General features: G+C 45.5%; 1 protein-coding gene across 1 annotated transcript; it reads right to left on the bottom strand.

Annotated features, from left to right (window-relative positions):
- Positions 1-296: 296 nt before the first annotated feature.
- Positions 297-24556, bottom strand: LOC112545962 (uncharacterized). Its single transcript, XM_025185105.2, has 11 exons — positions 24535-24556; positions 21259-21402; positions 14681-14783; positions 13413-13487; positions 10352-10408; positions 8191-8250; positions 7635-7696; positions 4325-4391; positions 3988-4094; positions 2111-2180; positions 297-1768 (listed from the first exon to the last, which is right to left on the bottom strand). The coding sequence occupies exons 2-11, from the start codon at positions 21393-21395 to the stop codon at positions 1691-1693; spliced, it is 816 nt and encodes a 271-aa protein (XP_025040890.2). The 5' UTR covers positions 21396-21402; positions 24535-24556; the 3' UTR covers positions 297-1690.
- Between the last annotated feature and the right edge of the window lie 311 nt (positions 24557-24867).

Raw genomic sequence — 24867 nt, 5'->3', positions numbered from 1 at the left:
TTTCAAAAGCATTCACAGGAAAACTCCCCTTGACTTCAGTTGACGCAAATTTAGGTGAATGCCAACCGCTGTTGAAAACCCCACCTCAAGTGTAGCTGAGACAATAGATGAGATGACTATACTTTTTGTTCCAGTCTATTGAATGCTGATGACAGATCCAGTAAGACAGATGATAGGTAACTAGGCAATAGCCACAGCAAGTTCATTGTAGGCCTTCTGTAGAGTGCTTTCTATCAAGTCATCTGTTCTGACCCTTAACTGACAATCAGTAAAATGGGGGAGATTCATTCCAGCACAATGCATTCCAACAGTTTGCAGATGAAAGGTGACAAAGACACGGAAAAATTAATTATAGAAGAGTCAAAGCTGATTTTTTTTTTAAAGAAAAAAAATAGTTAATGAACATTTGAATTCTGATAGTGGAGGAAAGAACTTGATATAACCAGTTGAGGTGTGTTGGGCAATGGGATGGACTAATAGGGGAAGCCAATGTCACAATATCACTAGAAGAAACTGAAGGAAAGGAAAGTGTTACAATTCCTTTGTATCTCATTAAAAGACAGAACAAAGTGTGCACTTCAGGCATAGATACCGAAGAACAAAATTCAGTAGGTTCAGAAGAGAGAAGAATAAAGTAATGCTACATTTCCTTCTCAGAAAGTTTATAAAAGTCTACCTGCCCACTGTATTTGAGCAAGTAAGTTGGTTTAATAGACTCTCTCAACTGGCAGAATTAGCAAATTCTAACCCAGCATCCATTACAACCCCCATCAGTATCTTGCACAACAACCCCTCAATTTCCCTCTAGCATGGTAGTTAAAATAGGGTGAAACAAGAGAAGAACTCTCAGCATGATACCCAGAGAAAAACCCTCCTAATACTTTTAGCAATACATGCTAATCAGGAGGGGAAATATACTTCTGTTTTTAGCAGAACTGAACTTCTGTGTGATTTCCCATACTTTTAAGCCTTGACATAAAAACAACACACCCTTCAACTACACCCATCATCACCAGTATCCTCTACCAACAATTATAGTTACAGCATTTAAATTTCATCTATTTTATGTATGGTAGGAAACTCTTCAATCTAGTGGCCTGTTATTTAAGCTTGTGGCTTAGGGTATGCAATTTATTTTCTACATAGTGCCTAATTTTCATTTTTGTATGGCTCTGTGATAACTGTTATATGTTAGTGTTCCTGTTAAAAGATTCTATGGTAATTGCCCCAAGCACAGGAATAATACTATTAGAGGCTGTAGGGTTTCAGAAATTGCTTTGCGCATGCTTTCTAACTATCATACATGACCTGTGAATTTTCTTTCCAAATCTAATGTTTCTGAGAGTTCAGCCTCATTTTCCTTCTCTTCACCCTTTTTATACTTGGTACCTTCAAATATAACTCTTGGGCATAGCACAAACCAACTGTGTGGGACAAAAAATTCATTAAAGAGCAGTTTTCACAGAATTTCCAATCTGGAAAGAAAGAGAAAGAGAAAGAGGGCTGGGAAAGATACCATAACAAAATGGAAATTAGACTCATTTTAGGAGGCCAGAGAAGCTGGACACAACCTTATGAGTTTCCTTCGCCTTCATTAATGGTTATGTTTTTCATATCTAAAGCACCGAGAGTGTATTTTTAACCTGACTTTTACTTCAAATTAGATAAAGCAAAAGTGTGAGCGCCTGAGTCAGAGAGAAAACAGTGTCACGTGACTTGCACTGTAACAACAGCCTTCTTGAGCTTCCCAGTTTCTATTCCTCTCAACCTGCAAAAATGAGATTTTACATGTAAGGATGCATGTAGCGTGGTGTGGGACTCTGCAGAGTTTACTCACCCAGCTAGCAGGGGGGGGTAGGAACCCTACAGGAGGATGCTGATTGATTCCTCCTGACTCACTAAAGCAGATCCAATTATTATTTTTAATTTCTGGAGACTCCTACAGTGTGCTAATACCCTTCCAAACAAAGCAACAAGCAGGCAACTATCTTGAGGGTCACGCAATCTGAGGCCAAACAGTCAAATAATCAGAAAACAATAATGAAAAGCTTAACAACAACTCTGTTATTAATATTAACAAATATATGTAAATAGGAAATGTAAATTGTACCCAATGTACTACTCCAGCATGACTTTGGCAGGTAGCAAGTTTTCCAAACAGACTGCAGCAGAGGAGGGACCTGAAGATACAGAGAGTCAGGAAGGTTGTTCCATACAGAAGGGTGGATATTGAAGGAGGCACAGAGAGGTTTGTGTGAAAAGCAGGTGTGACTCATTACTCCAAAATGTGATAGATAGGCGGTGAGGTTGGTTGTTAAGGGAGAGAGAATAAAAATGCAGGAAATCCTGGAGGAAAGCCCTTGAAACACCAACTGTCACACAGGAAGGTTGTATTGAGGTTTCTGTTTTATTAAATTTGTAACTGAAGCCAAATGTCTTGATCAGCAACTCAAGGTCTGTGTGCTGGCTGAGGCCAGGGAGCACCTGTGTCTATGTGTGGACCAGTACCCAGCTAATAAGATTGTAACTGTTACTCAGCATTCATAGCTACATGTACCACATGTTTGAAATCTGACAAAATGTATTTGCTGGGGAAGATCCTCAGCTAGCATAAATAGTCACATGTCCATTGATTTCGTGTTATGAAAATTGACCTCAGCTAAAGATCTGTCCCATTCATTCCTAATTTCATGCACATTTTAGAGGAGGACCTGAAATCAAACACCAGCAGCGATGGATGCCTTAGAGCTTTCTGGGCATTCAGAATCTGGAGCTGGAATTCATTTCTGCAGCTCAGGTCCATGAGTCATTTTACAAGGAACTGGATGAGTTCAAGGACACAAGCTCTTGTGTAGAATGAACAAAGTACAGGATGGGGGAGTAACTTACGCAGATCTCATTGGAAAGCCCATAGGCTAACCTACATTTATGGGGTTGGTGACAGGTTTATTTTGTAAGCAAAGACCATCTTTTGGTCTGTTCCAGAATCAGGCAAAGGAAATCAGCGCTGTAGTAATCCAGTCCCACCCCATTCAAGTATTCTCGGATCAGTGCGGTCGAAGGCAACTGGCATAGTGCTTGTAGCAGGTGCACCGCAGTAACTGGCATAGCCAGGTAGTATGAAAGATATATATATATAATATCATCAGACCTAGAAGGATGATCAAGCACAGTAAAAGTTTGAAATCCAGCTCTGGAAGTTTCCTGCGGTGAGAGAGAGAGACACACACACACATTGATAAAACCATTTGGGCAAGACGACACAGAATCCTAGCTCCACTAAATTATTTAGTTTCTTCCTTCACTCTTACCCCACCTGTCTCATGATGGCTTCTGCCTTCCCATTATTATTTGTATTGCAGTAGCTCCTCTTGATGAGATGAGAGCTGTTTTATGTTGGGTATTGTCCCACACATTAGAGACAGTCTTGCCCTCAAACAGTCACAATCTGTGCAAGGCCTAGAGCAGGAGGAAGTAAGAGGTATCCACATTTTACAGATGGGGAACTAAGTGACAGGAGATTACGTGACTTGCCCAACATCACACAGGAAGTCAGGAGACACGTGCAACTTTCTGGGAAGAAGAAGATGCTCACCATTGTGCAAGGGTGATTGCAAAGGGGAGTACTGCTTTGGCAGTGGCAGCATCTGAGAAAAATCTTGATGGAACCTACCCAGTCTTGGCAAGGAAAGCATGTACAGTAAACACTTTATCAATGGGCAAACTGAGGCATAGCACTGTTATGTGACTTCTGCATGGTTGTTACATAGTAAACTCAGTGAAAAAGCTGGGACAAGAACCCAAGCATCCTATGTCCCAATCCCATAATGTCTCTGACCCTTGCTGCTCTAATTTTAGATAAAATTTTATTTTCCCTGGAGAGCTATTATCCCACATTGGCTCCAGTGCCAATCAGGATAGACTTAACCCCATGATTCTCAAACAAAAGCTAAATCAAACTGGTTATAATCAAAACATTTCACCCACCTGAGCAGAGAGAGCCTTTTGCTTAGGCAGCTATGCACTGTCTCAAGCTGCAGACATAGAGACCGGAACGTGGGAAAGTGGACGTACTTTGAAATCATGTTTTCTCCCTTTCAAGGAGAAAAAATAAATAGCAAAACACTGCAGAGTTACAAAACCCAGCCACCCTATAGGGATTAGTACGTTTAAACCCAGTAATTCCATTAAAGGGGTGGGATGTTGCAAATCACAAGAGTTTTTTTAAAAAAGACTGACATATGGGAAAAGAGCTGGGTTTGCATTTTCTCCAGGCAAAGAGTACAGGAGCAGGAAGAGAGACATGAGCATAGTCCAGCCTTACCAGGTTTGCTTTGGCCACCTCAGGCATCGGTGATTCTAAGTTGACTTCTTTCTGCTCCACCGGCTGACTATGAAAAACACAGACACCAAAATAGAAGCCAGCTGACATTTCTGCATCAGTTCAGATCAGCACCATTCACGGAAACAAAAATGGTGCTTCAGCAAAGAAAGAAGCTGAGACCCAACGATGCATAGGCACAGATATATGGATTGTGAAGGGGGAGTTGTGGCACTTTTGAACACATCGGTGCCATTTAAGGCAAAATAAGAAAGCAGAGAGGGGGCCTGAGTGGCTAAATCTATCACAAAATTCCTTACTGCAGGATTTCATGTCATTTTATTTTATTTTGCTCCAAGGGTGTGCACAAGAATTTAAAGTTGATTTCAAAGCAATGGCTGGCAGTGGGGTCAGCAGCTGGGAGCTGGAGCAGAAAATGGGGAGTAGTATGGATATTAAGCAGAGATTAATTTGCTAATCGAGTAGTCAATGGAATGTCTAGAAGACTAGTCAACTACTTCCGTGTTCCGCCTTTGAAATGTACAGGAGCCCCAAGAGAATGCCGCGTGCAGCCCAGGGCCAGCAGGAAGTCCCTTTGACTCTGGGCTCCATGTAGGGGCTTCTGCTTTGAAATGCCCAGGAGCCCCTACTGGGGACTCTGGTACATTTTAAAGCTGGCACACCGCGTGGAACCTAGGGTCAGCTGGGGAGTCTTTAGCTGATCCCGGGCTCCAAGCAGTGCTGCCATTTTGAAATGCTGTGCCGAGCCTGGGGTCAGCTGGGCAGTGTCCAGCTAATCCCGGGTTCCACCCAGTGCTGCCGCTTTGAAATGCCATGAGGAGCCGGACGCCGGACTCCCCGCAGCATTCAAAGCAGCAATGCTGCACGGAGCAGCTGACCCTGGGCTCCATGCAGTGCTGCCACTTTTAAGTACTTCCCTCTTCCCCCCCCCCTTGCTGCCTCTATCTGATAGAGGCAGCAAGTGGGTGGAGGGACTAGTCGACTATCCTGTCAACTATCCAATAAGCATTTGCTAGTCCTTTACATCCCTAGTGGGTAGCTGCTGTGGCTAGAGCAATGGCTGGGTCTGGGGCAAAAATAAGTATTTATATATATTAATATGGGTGTGTGCCCCTGCTTGTCCTCCTGTGCATGTCCCTGTTTCCGTCCCTCCCAATTTCTCTCCCATTTGAATCTCGAGGTATTGTTTTTAAATTTACAAGCATTGGGTTCAGCAGCAGGGTGGGAGAGAATCAGCATTGACTCACAGGCCTTGCCATATGCCAGGAAGCCCTTATTGAAGATACTCCATCTCTTTAAGGGCACTAGGGCCCAAGTGCTATCCCATCCCTCAGTCACAGAGGCTGAACCAGGTTGAAACCAGCTTCCAGGAGCAGCAGTGGGGCAGGGAGAGACCCATACACTGCACCTTCATGACCACCAGTGATATCAGCAGACCATACACTACAAGTGGAATTCTGGATGCTCTTTTCCATCTGCTGATTGGCTGTGTAATGTACACAAGGTTCCACCAGCATCCCAAAGTTCATCCCTCTAAGTGACATTGTCCCTGGGTGATGGACATTGTTGGCTTTCATGTGCTGCCTACCCAATAGCGTTGCCCCTATCTTCAACTTCCACTCACTAAAACATTACAGTGCAACAGTGAATGAGGAAAACAGTATTATTGGGGAAAAATACTTAAGAAGGGATTCCTCAGGAGGGACTAATGTTCACTGCAGATACATACACACATTGGTAAATTCCTCTGTAAATGTATTTGAGCACAAAAATAAGCCAGTGAGTGCTAGCAACACTCAGGCTAGGTCTATACTACAGAGTTTTTGTGAAAAAACTCGTGGAGTGTCCACACTTTGAGCGCGTTTTTGCTCAAGTAAAATGAAATAACAGAGGAGTTTTTGCAGGGTAGGTATTCCTCCTTCTACAAGGAATTTCTCCTTTTTGCGCAAGAGTTCTTCTGCAAAAAGATGAGCGTGGATGGGCAAGAGGGTTTTTTTTGTGCAAAAAGAGGCCATTGAAAAAAGCTCAGGTGCCCTGGTGCCCATTCTGTAAATAGCAATCGGAGTTTCCTTTCGAGAGTGCATCCCTCTTGATAACACACCACAAAATATTTACCTTTTTTTGCAACTCCCTCCCATTGGTGACTCATACTCAGTTTGTGAGACACGGTAAACCCCAGATTTTGTTTGGCATTATGACTACCTCACCAGCTAGTCCCCATTTTGTAGTTGTGCCTTAGATTTCCCTTCCTACATCAAGTACTTTGCACTTTTCTCTACTGAATTTCACCTTCATGAATTCAGGCCAGTTCTCCAATTTATAAAGGTTGTTTTGAATTCTAATCTTGACTTCCAAAGGTCTTGCAACCTCTCCAAGAATTGTGGTATCTTCATATTTTATAAACATACTCTCTACTCTGTTATCCCAAGCCTTAAGACAATATTGAATAGTACCAGCCCAGAACTAACCCCTGCAGAACCCTGCCAGATAAACTGTCCAGCTGTGTCTAGACTGGCAAGTTTTTCCGCAAAAGCAAGTGCTTTTGCGAAAAAATTTGCCAGCTGTCTACAATGGCCGCTTGAATTTCCGCAAGAACGCTGACGATCTCATGTAAGAAATCAGTGCTTCTTGCGGAAATGCTATGCTGCTCCCATTTGGGCAAAAGTCTTTTTGCCCAAAAGCTTTTGCGCAAAAGGGCCAGTGTAGACAGATCAGATTTGTTTTGTGCAAAAAAGCCCCGATTGCGAAAATGGCGATTGGGGCTTTTTTGCGCAAAACCACGTCTAGACTGGCATGGACACTTTTCCGCAAAAAGTGCTTTTGTGGAAAAGCATCTGTGCCAATCTAGACGCTTTTATCCGCAAATGCTTTTAACGGAAAACTTTTCTGTTAAAAGCATTTGCGGAAAATTATGCCAGTCTAGACGTAGCCTCCCAGTTTAACAGCAAACTATTTATCTCTACCCTTTGAATATGGTCTTTTAACCAGTTGTGCACCAACCTTATAGTTATTTCACCTAGACACCTTATAGATATTCACCTTATAGTTATTTCCCTCGTTTGCTATGAGACCATTATATGGAATTGTGTTAAAAGCCTTACAAAAATACTGCTATTTCACGTCTACTGCTTCCTCCCACCCACTAAGTCAGTAACCTTGAGAAAGAAGGAAATTACGTTGGTTTGGAATGATTTGTTCTTGAAAAATGCATATTGATGACTATTCTTTATAACTCTACTGTCCTGCAGGTGCTTACATGTTGATTGCTTAATATTGGATTGCCAATACTTACAATACACTTAGTTGAGAATTTTTGAGCTCCTCTTGCAGGTGGTTTATTTGTATCTGAAGATCCTTAAAAGTTAAAAAGAAAGCAAACACAGATATTTGTGCCTTTTTCACATTTGGAAATTCACCAGTCTAATGCTCAATACAAGTCAAGTCTCCATTCATTAGCAAAAAATTTACATCATTATGATTCTTTCAGATATTCATTTCTCAAACATATTGTGATAAACAAACTTACAGGAACGCCCATCCTTGATCCCCTGTCATCACTGCATTACATGCATTTCTAGGGACACATACTTTAAAAGTAAAGTCACTGCTTTCTACATGGTGGTGCTCATAATTGATAAAGCACTCTCAATTGAATGCCTTTTGTGTGCCAATAATCTACAGAAGTTATTGTGATGCAAATTCCCTTATAATAATAACTGTATTAAATTTTATCCCATTGCTTCATAGCTTGTCATTCTTATTATTCATTTTGGGAAGGGCTGAGATGTTATAGGGATAAGAAAGACAGAGAGAGAGATTGTATTTAGACTGGTAATAGGATTTTATACCTCTATAATTTTGCCCTGTTCTGCCACTGTTCCTCTTGTTTCAGATATTTGATGCTTTTCCTGAAAAACAAAACAAAACATATACATGTTGCTGGAGGAAAAACATCAGATGCTTTGTTTGATCTTAAAAAAAATATTATTCCTAATTATACATTTCTTTAAAAGAATGGCTCATGTGTAGCAGGTTTCTGCCTACTGTAGTTCTTTAATAATTGCAATTTATACTTAAATAGTAACTATCACTCAGGGATCTCAAAGTATTTAAATATGAATTCATCCTTATACTCCCATGGGAGGTGGCTAAGTATTACTAAGCCCATTTCTTGGGTAAATGGAGACGGAATAAGGTCACTAGGTTTCCCATGAACACCCTTGTACAAAATGGTCCAATGCTGACCAGACAGTAGAATGTTGGGTCCTGGTTCTTAGGCCACACACTCACACACACATGCATTCAGTGGCTGATTATGGAGAAACTGAATAAATTCATGGATGTAGTTCCTCCTCACTCTCTCCAAACACACAGGTAGGTTTGGGACTCTGAGGGTATGTCTACATGACATGCCTTGAAGAGGTACGGCTACAGCAATGATGCCAGTGTAGCTCTGCAAGTGTAGACATTTACTACAGTGATGGAAGGTGTCTTTCTATCACTGTAGTAAATCCACCCCCTTGAGAAGGCATAGTTAGGTAAATGGAAGAATTCTTCCATTGTCCTTGTGGTTTCTACAATGAGGGTTAGGCAGACCTAGCCATGTTGCAGAGGGAGTGAAAATTTTCAGAGCCTGTCTAAAGTTGCTAGATTGACCTAAGTTTTAAATGGATCCAGGCCCCCATTAGCATTAAATCTTTCCTACAGTACTATTCTGCACACTTGTGAGCTTGATTCAGTGTCGCCTTTGCTTAATGGGAATAACTGAAGTTTGCCATATGTGCAACTTCCAAACATTGACAAAGACCCTGCTTTGACAAGTATGTGCAATACTGTTTTGATCAAACCCTAAAAAAGCAATCTTCCTTACCCAAAACTAACGTAAATCCCTGCAAAATAGCCAAAGAAAAAACTTCCATCAGACCAAAATGCTTTATGTTAACATTGTGCTTACACTAAGTAACTTACGCGGGTTATAGAATACAGAGATTTCCACATTTAAAAAATTATTTCAACCCCCTGTCTGGTGGGGGAACTTGGGAGGTGAATATTGGTCAAAACAGTTAACCGGTTAAATGATCACAATTGTATCATTTAACCTGTTAACTGTTGGTAGACTGGTGCAGGACACCCAGGGGTGAGGTCCCACCAGAGCTCTGGTCCTACTGGGTCTGTGGAGCAGGCATAGCAGCCTGCCCACTTCAGATGGGGCTGGGTCTGCTCTGGCAGATGGGCCATGAGGTCTTGCCTACCTGCCATGTGGCCATGGCCCTATCTGCTGGCCCGACATGGCCACTGCCGGGGTCTGTCCTGTCTGCAGCATGGCTGGAGTACCACTGGCCACCACGCAGTGTCCTGCCTGCCCACTGGAGCCACTCCAGCACAGCTGTGGCCAAGGTTCCACCTGCCCACCACATGGTCCTGCCTGCTGCCCTGTCACAGCAAAAATCCAGCCAGCCAGCAAGCCATAGTCAGGGCTTCTCTGGCCTGGTGTGGCTGCCTGTCCACCAGGGTTTGGGGAAAGTCCAGTTAACCGGTTACTCACTAAGCATTCCAAGAAGCCTAATGCTTACTGGGTTACCAGTTAAACTTTTACACCCCTCGGGGAAACTAGCCAGTCATAGCCATTGGTGCTTTGACTTCTGTGTTGTCCAGACCTACTTTAAGCAGAGTTAAATAACCTCCCTGATTAAAACTGGTGACTAGTGCACACTAGTACTCCCACCATGGCTACCATTGGTGGAACTTATCTGTGCTAGATCAACTGCTTGTTTGAAAACACTGATTGGCTGGAGATTACCCTTTCTTCAGGGGTGAAGTACATTCGTTGAGCAACATGGAAATTTACTGTGCTGCTAGAGGCTTCAGTCTCTAAAGAAGAGAGGCCAGTACTTTTATCATCACTGATCTCTCATTATGAAGTGATTTTAATAGTCTTAAGTTATCACACTCAAATTTCTGCCACAGGAATTAATTTCCTCCTTCATAAATAAAGGATTTTCTTGTTACCTTTATAATGTCTTCCTTCTTTTCTTCCATCTCCCTCGCACACTGCTGCAAGTACACCTTAAAAAAAAAAGATTGGGGCGAGAGCACATGTGAAGTTGAACTGGGTCATGCACAGGGAGAATTCACTGGTTTATCATAATGGTCCAGTTGTGAAAATACAATCTTATTTTCAATATGTTGCAATAATCTTGGTTGCTACACTTCAAAGGCAAAAGTGCTGTGGGGAGCATGGTGCCAGCGGGGAACACAAACAGGCCCCTGCTGGCCGCATGCTCCCTGCAGTGTTTCAAAGTGGCAGTGCTGCATGGAGCCTGGGGTCAGCAGGGAAGTCCACAGCTGACCCCGGGCTTCACGTGGCACTGCTGCTTTGAAGCACCCCCACTTCTTCCCCCCTTGATGCTTCTTTCTGATAGAGGCAGCAAGGGCGGGGGGGAAGCAACTAGTCGACTTGCCTGTCAACTATCCGATAAGCATTTGCTTATCGGATAATCGACTAGTCGTTCACATCCCTACCTACCTTGGGAGGTAATTGTGCTGTTCTCCTCAGTCGTGGTAAGGCCTCAATTAAAGTGCTGTGTCCAGTCTTGGACACTACACTTAAACACAGATGTGGACAAACTGGGAAGAATCCCCAGAAGAGCGATACAAAAATGATAACAAGTTTTGAAAATTTGACTTCTGAGCAGGTGTGCCAACAGTGGGGGAAGAGAGGGAAGTTGTCTTAGGGCCTGGCAATTCAAAAGGGCCCAGGGCTCCTAGCTGCCACTGTTGCTATTGTGGTGGCAGCCTGAATCCCAGGCCCTTTAAATTGCCATCAGAGTACCGGGCTGTGTGCTCCAGTGCTATGGGCTGGTGGGGTGCAGTGCAGTCTGGGCAGCTCTAAGGGCTGACTGCCCCTAGCTCTGCCCTTTCTGCCTGTGGCCACCCATTCTGAGAGCGTGAAACCACTTCTGTCACCATGCCCAAAGGCCCAGCAGTTCTGTCAGACGCCTGCCTATGAGGGAAGGTTAAAAAACTGGATATTTTTACTCTTGAGGAAAGAAGATTGAGGGGAGATATAGTAAGAGTCTTCATATTTGTAAAAGATTGTTCTAAAGTGGACTGTGATCAATTGTCTTCCTCATCCACTGAGGGTAGCACAAGAAGTCATCATCTTAGTTTACAGAAAAGGAGGTTTAGGCTGGATATTAGGAAAACCTTGTTAACTCTAAAAGTAGTGAAGTACTGCAATTGGTTTACTTCGGGGAGCTGAAGACTCCCCATCATTGGAGGATTTTAAGAACAGGCTGAACAAACACCTGTCAGGGTTGATCTTGGTTTCTTTGGGTATGCCTCTGCTCACAGGACTGGACTAGATCAGTGGTGCGCAACCTTTTTTGATCTGTGACCCCCACGCTGCAGGGGCCGCCAACTGCCTGGCCCAGGCCCCGGCCGGCCAGATCTAGGTGCTGCGCTGTGGGGGCTGCCAACTGCCAGGCCCAGCCACCAGCCGGCCGGACCTAAGCGCCGTGCCACACGGCTGCACCCATCCCCCAACCGGCCGGATCTAAGTGCCATGACCCCCTGGGAAAACATCCACGACCCCCTTGGGGGTTGCGACCCACAGGTTGCGCACCACTGGACTAGATGACCTCTTAAGGTCCCTTCCAACCCCTCACTTCTATGATTCTATGCTTAGACTGCAAGCTCTTTGAGGAGGAAGCCACCTTTTCAACCCAATTCAGATTAGAGCTTCTAGCTGCTACCGTAATACAAATAAATAGAAATGAATGCTTAATTTGTAATCTTTTATCGATAGCAAATGGGTCCTTTCAACTTTACTTGTGCTTTTTTGCAATGAAAGCTTTTCACCGGTGCTTCTTTATAAGGCTGACCATTCCTTATATTATTGAAACGTGGTCTGGAAATGTCTGTGCAGCAAGTCAGAATGTTATTATGTGCCTGAAGTGGGACTTTCCATGCCGCCTGTAACCCTATGTTGTTTTTTCAGAGTTCTCTCTCAAGGATGGGCTTGCACACATCAATCCTGACCAGACTTCTTTCCCACATCACATTTTCCTTCTCTTTTTGTGGAAGTATTTAGCTGACATGGGCCTGATGCCTCGTTTTCTGATCAACTGATATAATCTACTTCATAAGTGGATGAGACTATTCTTCCTGTTGGAGGTTCTTCTCTTGTTAATACATATAAAAACTGTCTGATTTCTCCTTCACCTGAGTGATTTACTTTTGGTCCCTGTCCAGATTTAGGAGTATATTCTTCTCTCTACTTTTGTTTTAAAGGGTAGTTCTGACCAGTTCCCCAAGCAGCAAGTCATTCCCAGACTGGGGAAAGATACAGTTTTAGAATGTCCCAATGCATTTCCAAAAACAACCTTCAATCTGAGTAATGTTATTCTTTCCTCTTTTTATGTTTTAATTTGCTGAGCCAAGTGTTACAACATTCAGCTGGAATAACCGGACAGCAGGGTGTTTTCATGGTAACAACATAGTTCAGCAACTAATTTCTTCCCAAATGATTCCAGAAACTTACAAACTACATATACTAGAATCAGTTCACCCACCACGAGGTATAGTCTCATCTGGTGTGAAACATGGTAGCTGTTTAATACAATATGACTATTTGGGGCAAGAAATGAAGGACATGTTATGCCATCAAAATTCTAAGGGGAATTTAAATAAGCAGCATATATTTGCCCAAATCTGGAATTCTGCCAGGTCACAGACTAAACTAACACTTTATTCTTACATACATTGAAGTGGCCCGGCTCCTGGATTTATGTTTCATCTCAAAAAGTGAAACTCCTAGAAGTACAGTTCTTATTTAGCTCAGATTCAAAAGCCACTTAGTGAAAATCCAATACTCCTTTTTATGGTACTTTGGTGTTGGTCCGGAAGTCCACAATACAAATACTGACCAGCTTTAATTTCACCTTAAGAGGTGAAATGCAATGTGATCATATCCCACAATGATATCGCTCCTGACCAACCTGTGTATCACAGGTAGCACAGATATATTAACCATAACATAGAATGGACCACGTATTATTTTCCCACTTGCCTTTATGTAATTTATCTTCTCTCTAGTTAGAAATGCTCTGTGCTTATGAACTTTATGTTCGTGGAATTCAGAAATCTGCAATTTAAAACCAAAAATGGTTAATTCGGTACCTAAAATAAGAACCCCTGTTTGGCCACCAGAAACTTCCTGAGGCTGAAGAGGGCATGGGACCTGGGCAACCCTCTCCACCCAGTGCTCCAGGCATGTCGCCCCAGGGCAACCCTCCCCCGCCATAGGCCCTGGCCCCACTCCAACCCTTCTCCAAGCTCCACCCCTGCTCCACTCCCACGCCTCCTCTTTGCCCCCTTCCCCCAAGCAATGCAGGCAGGGGGATTATGGGAGACCTGTCACGGCAGCAGCAGGGGTTGCTCCCCCCACGCAGCATGCGGGTGGCAGCAGCCAGAACATCCTGGCAGCCAGCTACACCTCACTGCACCACCCTCTCCCAATGTGCTGGATCCTGCTTTCTTCTGGGTTGGGGTACTCTGTTTCCCGTCACTGCAAAGTAGCCGAGCACAGTGGGGTAGGCTGCTGGGCCACTTCAGCTCCTGCTGCTTGCATGGTGAGTGCAGGAGGAGGAGAGGGGTCGACTCCTGCTGTCTCCCCACACCAGGCCCTCATAACCTCTGGGGTCCTTCTCTGCCCTTAGGATAGTTAGCCATAGTGATCAGAATGTCTAGATTACATTGGAATGCTCTTTAATTAAGCTATCCAACGCCTTGAGAATTACTGCAGGTAAATATTAGTATAACATTTTTTTCACATGGACAAACAATCTCAGAGGGTGAAATCCTCTCCCCCTTAATAGGAAAAGCTTTGTAATTAGCCACAGTGATTAGAACTTCTAGATTGTATCGGAATTCCCTTTCATTAAGATGTCTGATACCTTGAGAATTATGGTAGGTAACTATTAGTATAACCTTTTGTCACATGGACAAACAATCCTAGAGGGTGAAATCCTGTCCCTGTTAATGGGAAAACTCCCACTGGCTCCACTGGATTTAAGGATTTAAATGAGATTACGTAAATGACTTCTGCCTAGTCAGACAATGAATCAGTGGCATAGACTGGAAAACAGGCCTTGTTCCTTGATCCCAGATATCAGCTGAATATTAGATATTAATATCAGTGCAATTACACTAGCGTTAAAACAGTGTACATGAGAGAAGACTCAGCCTACACCCTTGAGACATAACTTTGCGTTTCCTTATGCTAACTCATCTCAGCATAGCATTGAAGGAGCAACTCCACAGACTTAATTCACCAACCTCTTCTTCTTTCTCTAAATCTTGCAACTTCTTGATCTTGGTAAAGGTTGACTTCACTTCATCAATCTCTCCCCCCACGCTAGGCACTGTGGAGGTCTGAAAACTGTAACACACAACGACACAGCTAAGAGAGTAGGCGATCGACTGCAATTTGGGAGACTGTGTCCTTGTTTCAGGAAAACTGATAGGTACAGTGGACCATATTTTTTGCACCAAATATGAGGACATATTAGCCACGTCCCTGACCCCATTAGTCACACCCCCTGAATTTTTAGGCCCCGTCCACCTGCCACAGGAAGTCCCACCCCTAGAGGCAGTACTTCTGGGGTGAAGGTGGATACATGACCAGAGGTAAAGGGTATCATGTGACCTCTCTTAGAACTCCTATCATCCTCTACCAATAGGGATGGATTTGGGCCCCATAAGACTCCTCCCCATGAAACTATACTGCAATTACATTAACCCAGGCTCCAGACCTAGGCTCCCATGACACTACAGCAGTACAGGTCCAAACTTGATTCAAGATGAGATCCAGGATCTGAAACCCGGGGGTCCAGCAGGCAGGGACTGCACTAGTGTCTGGAGTCCAGCCTGCTGTGAACAGGGGCTGCTCCAGAGGGGGCTGGGAGCTGGTGGCAGCCCCCATCTATCCTAACATTAACCAGTTAATTCATTAGTGGGAATTTAGATCCCTAATGAGATGTCTTGCAACTGCATTTTTTGAAGTTACTGAAAAACTATCAAGTGTTCTTCATTTCCACAAGCCATAATGACAGTACTGAACTAACCATGGCAATTAAAGGGTGGAGAAGACTATGTCACTAACCCTCCCCAGCACTGCTTGAAATGTACATTTCCCATGGAGGTCAATGCGGGTGGGCTATTTGATATGTAAAACTACTGAGGAATGGATATATCAATGCCTATATTATGTAAATAATACCTAATAAAAATTGCCAAATTACTTCCCAAATTAACCTACTTACAAAGGGCCTGATCCAATTTAAACTTTAAGCGAGGATTGGGCCCAAAGCAATCTGTTGACATTACCCAAGAAGATCCAGTTAACATTTAGTCACCCTTCAAAAATATAAGGGATCAATCGGTAAAAGCCCCACTGCCTGGTAGAGGGGATCTGTGAAGAAAATTGGAAAAACTTTGAATTGACTTCTTCAGACAGCAGCACTTTCTCTCACTGGACGTAGGGTTTCATTTTGTGTGTCAGAACAACTCAGAAATGAGTTGTCACAGCTAATTCCATTCAGGACTAGGCAAAGTGCAGCCCAAAGACAGAAGAACAAATCCCTTGAAACTGGAAGTTAAAACATCTTACCTCACAAAGGGCGTGTTTACTCAGACACACAAGCAGGGCCGGACTTAGGCCGATTCAGCTGAATTGGGCCCAGAGCCTAAGGGGTCCCCACACCCGGAAGTGTGCTGGGTGCCATGGGCAGCGAGTTGCTGTTCAGAGCCGGGGGCCCTGCTACAGCATATGTGGAACTGGGTCTCTCCCCCGCCTCTGCCTGGAGCGGGTCCTGGCCCCCCCCCCCACGTTCTCGCACTCTGCCCCCAGAGCGTCCCCCTCGGCCCTGTCCCATCCCTGCCGTGCACGGCTCTCAGTGCGGCTCCCCCTCGCTGGCTGCTGCTGCCATGTGCGGTGTTTGCAGGTGAGCAGGGAGGACGCCCGGGCATGACGCGACGGCCCAGGACTTTAAAACTCTTTGGCACCACATTGCATTGCATGGCCTGGAGCCAGGTTCAGAGTCTGGGGCCCGAGCGCAGACTCCAGCCCCGCAAAGTGGAAGGCAGAAAGTAGGGGAGGGGGAAAACTAGGTGCGGGGGAGAGGAAGGGGCTTGTGCAGAGGGGGGAGGGGAGAGAGGAAGGGGCTTGTGCGGAGGGGGGAGGAGGGAAAGGAAGGGGTTAAGAGACGGGGGGAGGACAGACAAATGCCAGGGGGTCAAGTGCAGACAATGAGGAAAAGGGCAGAAGGGGGGACAGGGTGATGCTGGAAGAGGAGAGGAGAGGGTAAGGGCATTGGGGGCTAGAGGGGAAGGGGAGGTGCTGGGAGAAGGCTTGAAAGAAGGGGTGAGCATGAGAAAGGTGGGGATGGAGCAAGTCATGTGAGAGGACACTTAGGGGCAGGAGGGAACGGTGACAGAGAGTGGTGAGAGGGTGGGCATCAGGGAAAAAGGAGGCAGGGGCAGTAAGGGAAGGGGGAGGCACTAGGAGGGTGCAGGGCTAAGGGAAGGTGCAGGTGCCAGGGGATTCTGGGGTGAAGCAGAAGGGCAGACACCTGCAGGGGAGGGACCAGCACCAGAGGAGAGAGGCAGGGCAGGTGTGCAGAGGGAGGTGTTAGAAGAGGAGTAGCTCACATGATCAGAGTGGGGCTACTGGAGGAGTGGGCATGGGGGGAGAGAAGGGCTGGTGGAGGGGGGCAGGTCACAGGAGGGCTGAGGGCAGTGAGAAGGGCAGGAGTCAGGACAGCACAGGAGGGTGAGGAGTTGTGGGGCAGCAGTCACCAGGGGAGCTGATGGAGCAAGGGAAGGAGACATGGCAGCAGAGAGAAAAAGTAAAGGTTTATAAAATATTTATTAATAACTTGGATTCCACAGTGGCACATCCTAACAAGTCACATGAATTCAGTACTGGTGCACAACACAAAATCCATTCTGCTCATGGGAGGAAGGTCTTAGGCTATGTCTACACTGGTGGCTTCTTGTGCAAGAACATCTTGTGCAAGGGTTCTTGTGCAAGAAGTCTTGCACAAGAACACGTCCACACTGCCATGTGCGAGCTGTGCTTTTGTGCAAGAGCATCCATGGCAGTATGGATGCTCTCTTGAGCAAGAAAGCTCCAATGGCCATTTTAGCCATAGGGGTTTCTTGCGCAAGAAATCCCTGCCGAGCATGCACACTGCCCTCTTGCTCAAGAGAGCTTACACCTGTTAGAAAAGAGTGTAGCTCTTGTGTAAGACGCCCTCTTTTACCATGCCGTACTGTAAATTTCCTTGCGCAAGAGCAGGCAGGCAGCGTGGCTGCTCTGTGGGTTCTTGCACAAGAACAGCTGTACTTGCGCAAGAAGCCGGGAGTGTAGACATAGCCTTAGAGGGAACACTTCCCCCAGCCTCTCTGCCCCCGAGTTAATGTCACACACATTGGGTTAATGCAACTGCAGGATAGTTGCCATGAGGGGGGCTTGGTGGGGGCCAAACTAATCCCTATTGGTAGGAAGATGGTGGGAAAAGTCCTTTGACAGGGTGACATGACACCTTTTACTTCTGGTCACGTGTCCATCTTGCCCCGAGCGTGTTACCTCCAGAGGCCTGTCTAATGGGGGTCAGGGAGAGTGGTTAATGGGGGTTGGGGCGTAGTTAAAGGGGGCCAGGGGGCATGGCTAATGGGGCACCACCAAAAATTATACAAATCTGCCACCCCTGCCGGCCCTGGAGGAGGAGTGCGTTGGCTGCCTGCGTCACAGGAGGTGTGAGTTTAGAGCAGGGTTTTCCTGTGCTGCGGGAGAGGGTGTGTGTGTGTGTTGGTGGGGGATTTTTTGTGCTGGTTTTTTTTTGCTTGCTCAATCAAAAAAATTCCTGGAGCCCCCCGCACTTCCTAAAGCTGGCCTTTCACACAAGTCATGACAACCCTCTCTGCAGAGAGATGATACATCCTGCCTGTCTGTGGATGTGCCAAGTGTTTTCATGTGGCATCTTAACACCCTGTTTAAATCATCAACTGCTTGAATGGGGAAGACTCACAAAAAGTCTGTCCACCATCCACATCAGAGTGACACGGTGATTCACCGCTGTGGTAACAGACCCAATCTCTCTGTGGGCTCTTGTGGAGCAGCAGGGAATCTGCGGAGGTCTCTTCAGGGGGAAGAGATTGCGGGTGCCTCTATTTTAGTGGTTCTCACATTTTTTGGCCTTTGGACCACCTGGCTCAATGTAAACCTTTCCACGGACTACAAGTTGCTAATGGAAACTCACCATTAATTATATAATTATGACTCAGCCATTTTGCTAGTGCTGCGGCTAGAGAGAATGGTTTAATTTAAATGATTAAACAGATTAAGTATTTTAACTTTCTCATGTTAGTTTATCAAACTTCATTTTAAATAAAGTAAAATATTAATTCATGTCCAAGACACAAGGTTTCAATGTTTTCTTTATTTATGGCCAGGATGGGGAATCTTTCCTATGTTGTGGGCCCCTAAGCCGCAGAAAACTCAGTTGGGAACCAGACAAGTTAGATGCAAAAAACTCCTACAAAAATCCCCAACCCTCACTGATGTGGCCTCCAACTGAGATACCTCACTACTCTGGTGCTCCAACCTCACGGGGCAAGGGGAAGAGACAGGGAGTACTGAGTTTCAGGGCTTCCTATAGGCCAGATTGACTTTTCTGAAGTTCTGAAGTTAGTGGATTTTATGGACCCTCTCAGGCTCTGGAGTAGGGACAAAAAGGAGGAGTTCAATGTGCAGGATAGGGCTGCCAGTGAATGGGATAGGGATGGGGTACAGGATCTGGGAGGGAGGTGGGGAGCAGAAGCAGACTGGGAGTAGGGTGTCTGGCCAGGTGGAGGGATCAGGAGCAAGGGAGGGTGCATTGTGTGGCCAGGAGGGAGGGGGCAAGAGCAACGGTGGATGCAGGCGTAAGGTGGGGGTAGGTGTCTGGCCAGGGGAGAGGGTGGAGGAGCAGGCTGGGGGTAGGGGTGTCTGGCCAGGAGGGAGTATGTAGGAGCAAGGGGGGTGTCGGAGCAAGCTGCGGGTGCGGGGTCTTGGTGGGGAGAGGGGAGTGAGTGAGGGAGATTTGGGTGTGGGGGTTTGGGCATGAGGGGGGATCCTTACCTGGCTTTGCAGTGGGGAAAGCATCCATACAGCGCACTGCCATTCCCCAGGGGTGTAGGGAGGAGGATTGAGCTTAGCCCCCACCAGGAACTCCCTTAGCATGACCAGACTGCCCCCTGCAGTGATGGGACCCTGCCATTGGGGACCCCCTTAGCATGGCCAAACTGGCCCCACAGTGATTGAAACCTTCTACTGAGGACCCACTTAGCATGGCCAGAGCACCCTCGCAGTGATGGGAACCCACACTGGGTCCCCTTTAGCGTAGCCAGACTGCCCCCTGCAGTTTTGGGAACCACTCATTGGGGACCCCCTTAGCATGACCAGGCCACTCCCTGTCCAGCATTCGGGACCTCCATTAGGGATCCCCTTAGCATAGACAGACCATCCCCTCCCCCTGCATGGTAAGGCAGAGTGACAGGAATCACTCCCTCCCACACACACACGCACACACCACCCCAAGCAGAGTATTGTCCACACAGCCGTGTAGCTGGAGCTCTAGCTCGTTTCCCAAAGGGGGTGGGGATGAAGAAAACCCCGAGCCCATCAGACCCGGCTTGCGGAGAACGGCCGAGCAAGTGGCTCCGTGCACTGCTGCACCCCCAGCGCTGTGGGGAGGGGCAAGGGGAGAGAGAGTGGCAGTGCACAGAGTGCACCTGCCGAGCCCGAGTGAATGCACCCCACAACTCCCCAGCCAGGCTCTGCGTGGCCCCTCCCAGGGCTGAAGTGGCAGCTCCAAGATACCAATGTCTGGGAGCAGCTCTGCCCAAGTTTTGCTTTGGACCTGCCTGGCAGCACCCTCCAGCAGTGGTAGCCACTGTAACAAGGAACAAGTGGGATATTGCATGGTGTGCGGGTGGCGAGGGCTCAGTGGGTGGCAGCACGCTGGAACTCGGAGAATGCTCTTGACTCTGGAAACCACGTGCCACCAGCTGCCCCGGCTGCCCACCAGCAAAGCACCAAGAGAGCTGCCTACGTACTCTGAATGGGGGAGGGGAAAGACTTGCTGCTACGATAGTGGGTGAGTCTCTGCGAGGCTCTGCTAGCTGGAGGAAGGGAAATGGCGGAGCACCAAGCCATTTCTGGCTCGCTTCTTCCCCACAAACTTCATCCAGCAGAGCTTTCCAGGACATTGTACTAGTTGATGGGGACACCGGGACACCGTATTTAAATTCGGGACAGTCCCAGAAGATCAGGGCCGTATGGTTGGTGTACTGATAGGGCACAAGTAAGAGGATTTTTAAAAATGTAGACTATGGAAGATCACGTTTCATACTTCAGCTTCTTCTTTCACTTCCACATGTCATTTATGAAGCTGGTTATATAAAATTAACATAAGTAAAAAAATGAAAATAAGAACTTAACCCCAAAAAGAAAATTTGAGAAACTGTGGTTAATTTTTGAAAATATTTTTTCATAGTTGCCCATTTCTGTACTTTCCTATGTTCTGACTTGGGTCAAGAAGCAGGCATCACATGATATTATGTAAACAGCCTTTCCACACATTATTTCTAGTGCAACCACAACCAGGAAGTACAAGTAATCTCAAGGAAGAAACTGTTGCATTATTTCTCAATTCAGGAGTTTTGGGTAGTTTGAGAAGTATCTAAACTTAACCCCTGCCCCAGAATCTTATTATACATGATATCTTTGAGAGTGCTTACACCAAGCCAGTTCTCACAAGTGGTAGCTACATAGACATAACAATGAGAATACCTATCTACACTGCTTTTACCTTGTGATCTTTTCTCTGAAATGCCTGTTTTCACCCAAGAGCTCCTGGTTTTCTTCAACAAGTTTAGTAACCATTCTAGTGAGGTACTTCTTCTCCGTTTTTAGCCTCTCGGTGGCTAGTATCAGGTCTGAAATCATTGTGCTCCTACAAAAACATTTGTGCATCACAGTCTAGATCATGAACTGTCTCCTAGAGAGTTGGAACGAGGCATTTAGGTGAACCACATTAGTTTGAAAATTCGTCATGCCTGACAGTTCTCATCAAAAGCGCTTTCTTTTGTGCTTAGGAGCAGCTCCTTCTGGACCTTGGGAAGACCACGTGGCAAATACCAAGTTCTAGCAAAGATGTATCACATTCAATGTTATGGCAACACATGGAATGTGTTTGCACAAAGTCCTTTCATTATTTTCTTTTAAATGACAACAAATAATTTATTTTTACCTTTAGTACCATAATCTCTAAGGGTATGTCTACACTACCCTCCTAGTTCGAACTAGGAGGGTAATGTAGGCAAACCGCACTTGCAAATGAAGCCCGGGATTTGAATTTCCCGGGCTTCATTTGCATAAGCGGGGCGCCGCCATTTTTAAAACCCCGCTCGTTCGAACCCCGTGCAGTGCGGCTACACGGGGCACGAACTAGATAGTTCGAACTAGGCTTCCTAGTTCGAACTACCGTTACTCCTCATTCCACGAGGAGTAATGGTAGTTCAAACTAGGAAGCCTAGTTCGAACTACCTAGTTCGTGCCCCGTGTAGCCGCGCTGCATGGGGTTCGAACCAGCGGGGTTTTAAAAATGGCGGCTCCCCGCTTATGCAAATGAAGCCTGGGAAATTCAAATCCCGGGCTCCATTTGCAAGTGCGGTATGCCTACATTACCCCGCTAGTTCGAACTAGTGGGGTAGTGTAGACATACCCTAAGAGAGGTCTCACACATTAATTAATGGATTTCATCTTCCCTAAGGAAGTATTATTGTCCCCATTTTACAGACAGGGCACTAAGGCACAAGCAGGTGTAAGTGATTTGATGCAGTCACACACAAAGTCTATGGTAAAGCCAGGAACAGGACCTAGAAATTCTGAGTCCAAGTCCTCTGCCATAACCCAAGATTATCTCTTTTTAAGTGGCTGATGGCTATCTAAAAGGAGCTGTGGTACTAACATTATCAACTATGGATTTCAGAAGACCTTGCTCTTTACTAATTCTTGGGGGGGTTCTCTTTATACTTCCCTACTGCTCTGAACTCGGACAACATTTCAAGTGCAATAGAACCTGTATTCAGGGAAAATTTGCAGGGGTTTCCCAGTAGCATTTTCAAAACCCCACAGGAGCTGCAAAATGTGTGGCCTCTGCCTCCAATATTCATAGCGGGTATTGTTAGATATGAACTGTTGAATAGGGTGAGTAAAATGACAAAGTTGGCCCATTGATGTTCTGAACTCTGCTTCTGCCTGACCAAGCTAACTACACACAAGAGTGGATAGCAAGGCTGGGCTTGCGGGTGGTGAACATTTGGTTACACTATCCAAATAAACAAAGGGAAAACATGCCCACTCCTCTCTCCACGGAATGAATATTAAACTTACAGTTCATTATCAGGCTTTTCTAAGTATGAAAACTAATTAAAAAGACAATGAGATCACTGCTGGTGACACAAATTTGAAACAGACTATGCGGTTTACATTTAAACTTACACACTCAAGATTTTTAAATGTTACCCAAAGCTTAAGCTCTTTTTTGTACCATACCTCACCGGAGTGGGCTATAAAACTAAAAGCATGTGGACTCGTGATATACTCAGAATACACAGAATGGTCGAGGGGAAAATCATATAAAGAAGGGAATTGTAAAGCTGATCAGAGTCCATGGTTATTGCTTGATGTATCTATTAAGTGAAAGAAGGCTGTAACTGAGTTGCTTACGTTCTGCAGTTATCTGTAGCTCTGAGATAAAAACAGCTATTGAAAATAAGGCTAGCTGCAACGTCATGATTCCCCCACTCTCAGACTGAGGTACTAGGCTACCGTCCCCTGAGTACCAACCATGGCTGCTCAATAGCCCCAACTAGATTCGACTGCCCTGCAAGTCTTCCCTTCCAGAGCAGTGACCAGCCTTTTCCACAGGAATGTAGCCGTGTTAGTCTGGTGTAGCCGAAGCAAAATACAGGACGATGTAGCACTTTAAAGACTAACAAGCTGGTTTATTAGACGATGAGCTTTCGTGGGTCAGACTATTTTCTTCCATTATTTGATCTGAGGAAGTGGGTCTGGCCCACGAAAACTCATCATCTAATAAACCATCTTGTTAGTCTTTAAAGTGCTACATAGTCCTGTATTTTCCAAAGGATACATTGTTTAATCTCAACAGAAGAAACACAGCATAACAAGAGCAAAGCAGTATTAGTGCAATAAGTATAATTACATGCATAAGTGCCTCACCAAAGGTTAGGTGGGCCCCGCTTCCCTAGACACCCCACCTCTGGGTCTGAGAGAGACAGTTTGTACCACTACAGCCTCTTCTTCTCTTTGTCACTCCTGCTTCTTTAAGGCTTACTCTTTTAAACCTCTTCAAAGTTTCTATGCTTGCCCTTGTGACTCTTGAACCTAACCAAACCAGTTTTGGTACCTTCCCAAGGGGAGTTGGGGAAAGATTTCAAAAGTTATTCTCAGAATGGTCTCTTGGGGTGCATCTACACAGCACCCTAAACTCAAAATAAGATATGCAGTTTGCGCTATGCAAATTGAGTATCTTATTTCGATTGTATTTTGAAATAGCTTATTTCAAAATTTGGTGCATCTACAGTGCCAAATTTTGAAATAACGTGCTATTTCAAGACATCCCCTAACCTTCATGGAACGAGAGTTCCAGGGATGCCGGAATAGCGTGCCCGTTATTTCAAAAAATATTTCAAAATAACGGGTGTGTTTAAAAGATGTGGGGTAGCTATTTTGGGATACCTCTGGTATCCTGAAATAGCCCCACTGTCTAGACTTACTCTTGGAGTGGGAGGCTATCACGTGTGTGTGTGTTCCTGTTTGTGCTGTCCACTCCTGTTGGTATTGACCCCTTTGTAAGTTTAGAGTATCTAACACAAACATAAGCAAACAGATGACCATAGACTATTCATTAAATACTATGTGCACCCTTCACACCATCACGCTTGGAAAGATCACTCACAAACATGTCCCAAAATAAAGCCAGCCCCACCCATGCACCAAGCAAAACAGAACCCAGTAAGATAATAAGTGCAGGAACATTGTAGGAAGTGAAAGTTACCAATGGCAGTGCACTTCTCCACTCAGAGGTCATGAGATCCTTTCTAGGCAAGGCTGTAATGAGGTTACATTGATGCCACACCCTCAGCTCCTGGTGCACTGAGCTTGTTTGTGAGGTGTCATGAGATCACAATTTCTTAACTAAGATCAGTAAGCAGGGAAAAGCTCGTATTTTGCCTTAATCATCCTTCTTTCAAGCTCAGTCTTACTCCCTCTGATGACAACACTTCCCTGCTGACTTCAGTGGGAAGACAAGCTTTAACTTTTTGTGGGAGATGCTCAGCCAGGCCCGCTCCCACTGCAGTCAGCGGCCCACACTACAATCAATATACAG

This window comes from Pelodiscus sinensis, chromosome 2, assembly GCF_049634645.1.
Source record: "Pelodiscus sinensis isolate JC-2024 chromosome 2, ASM4963464v1, whole genome shotgun sequence".
Classification (NCBI taxonomy): domain Eukaryota; kingdom Metazoa; phylum Chordata; order Testudines; family Trionychidae; genus Pelodiscus; species Pelodiscus sinensis.
Note: the sequence above shows the minus strand (reverse complement) of the source record. Positions and strands in the feature narration are given on the sequence as shown.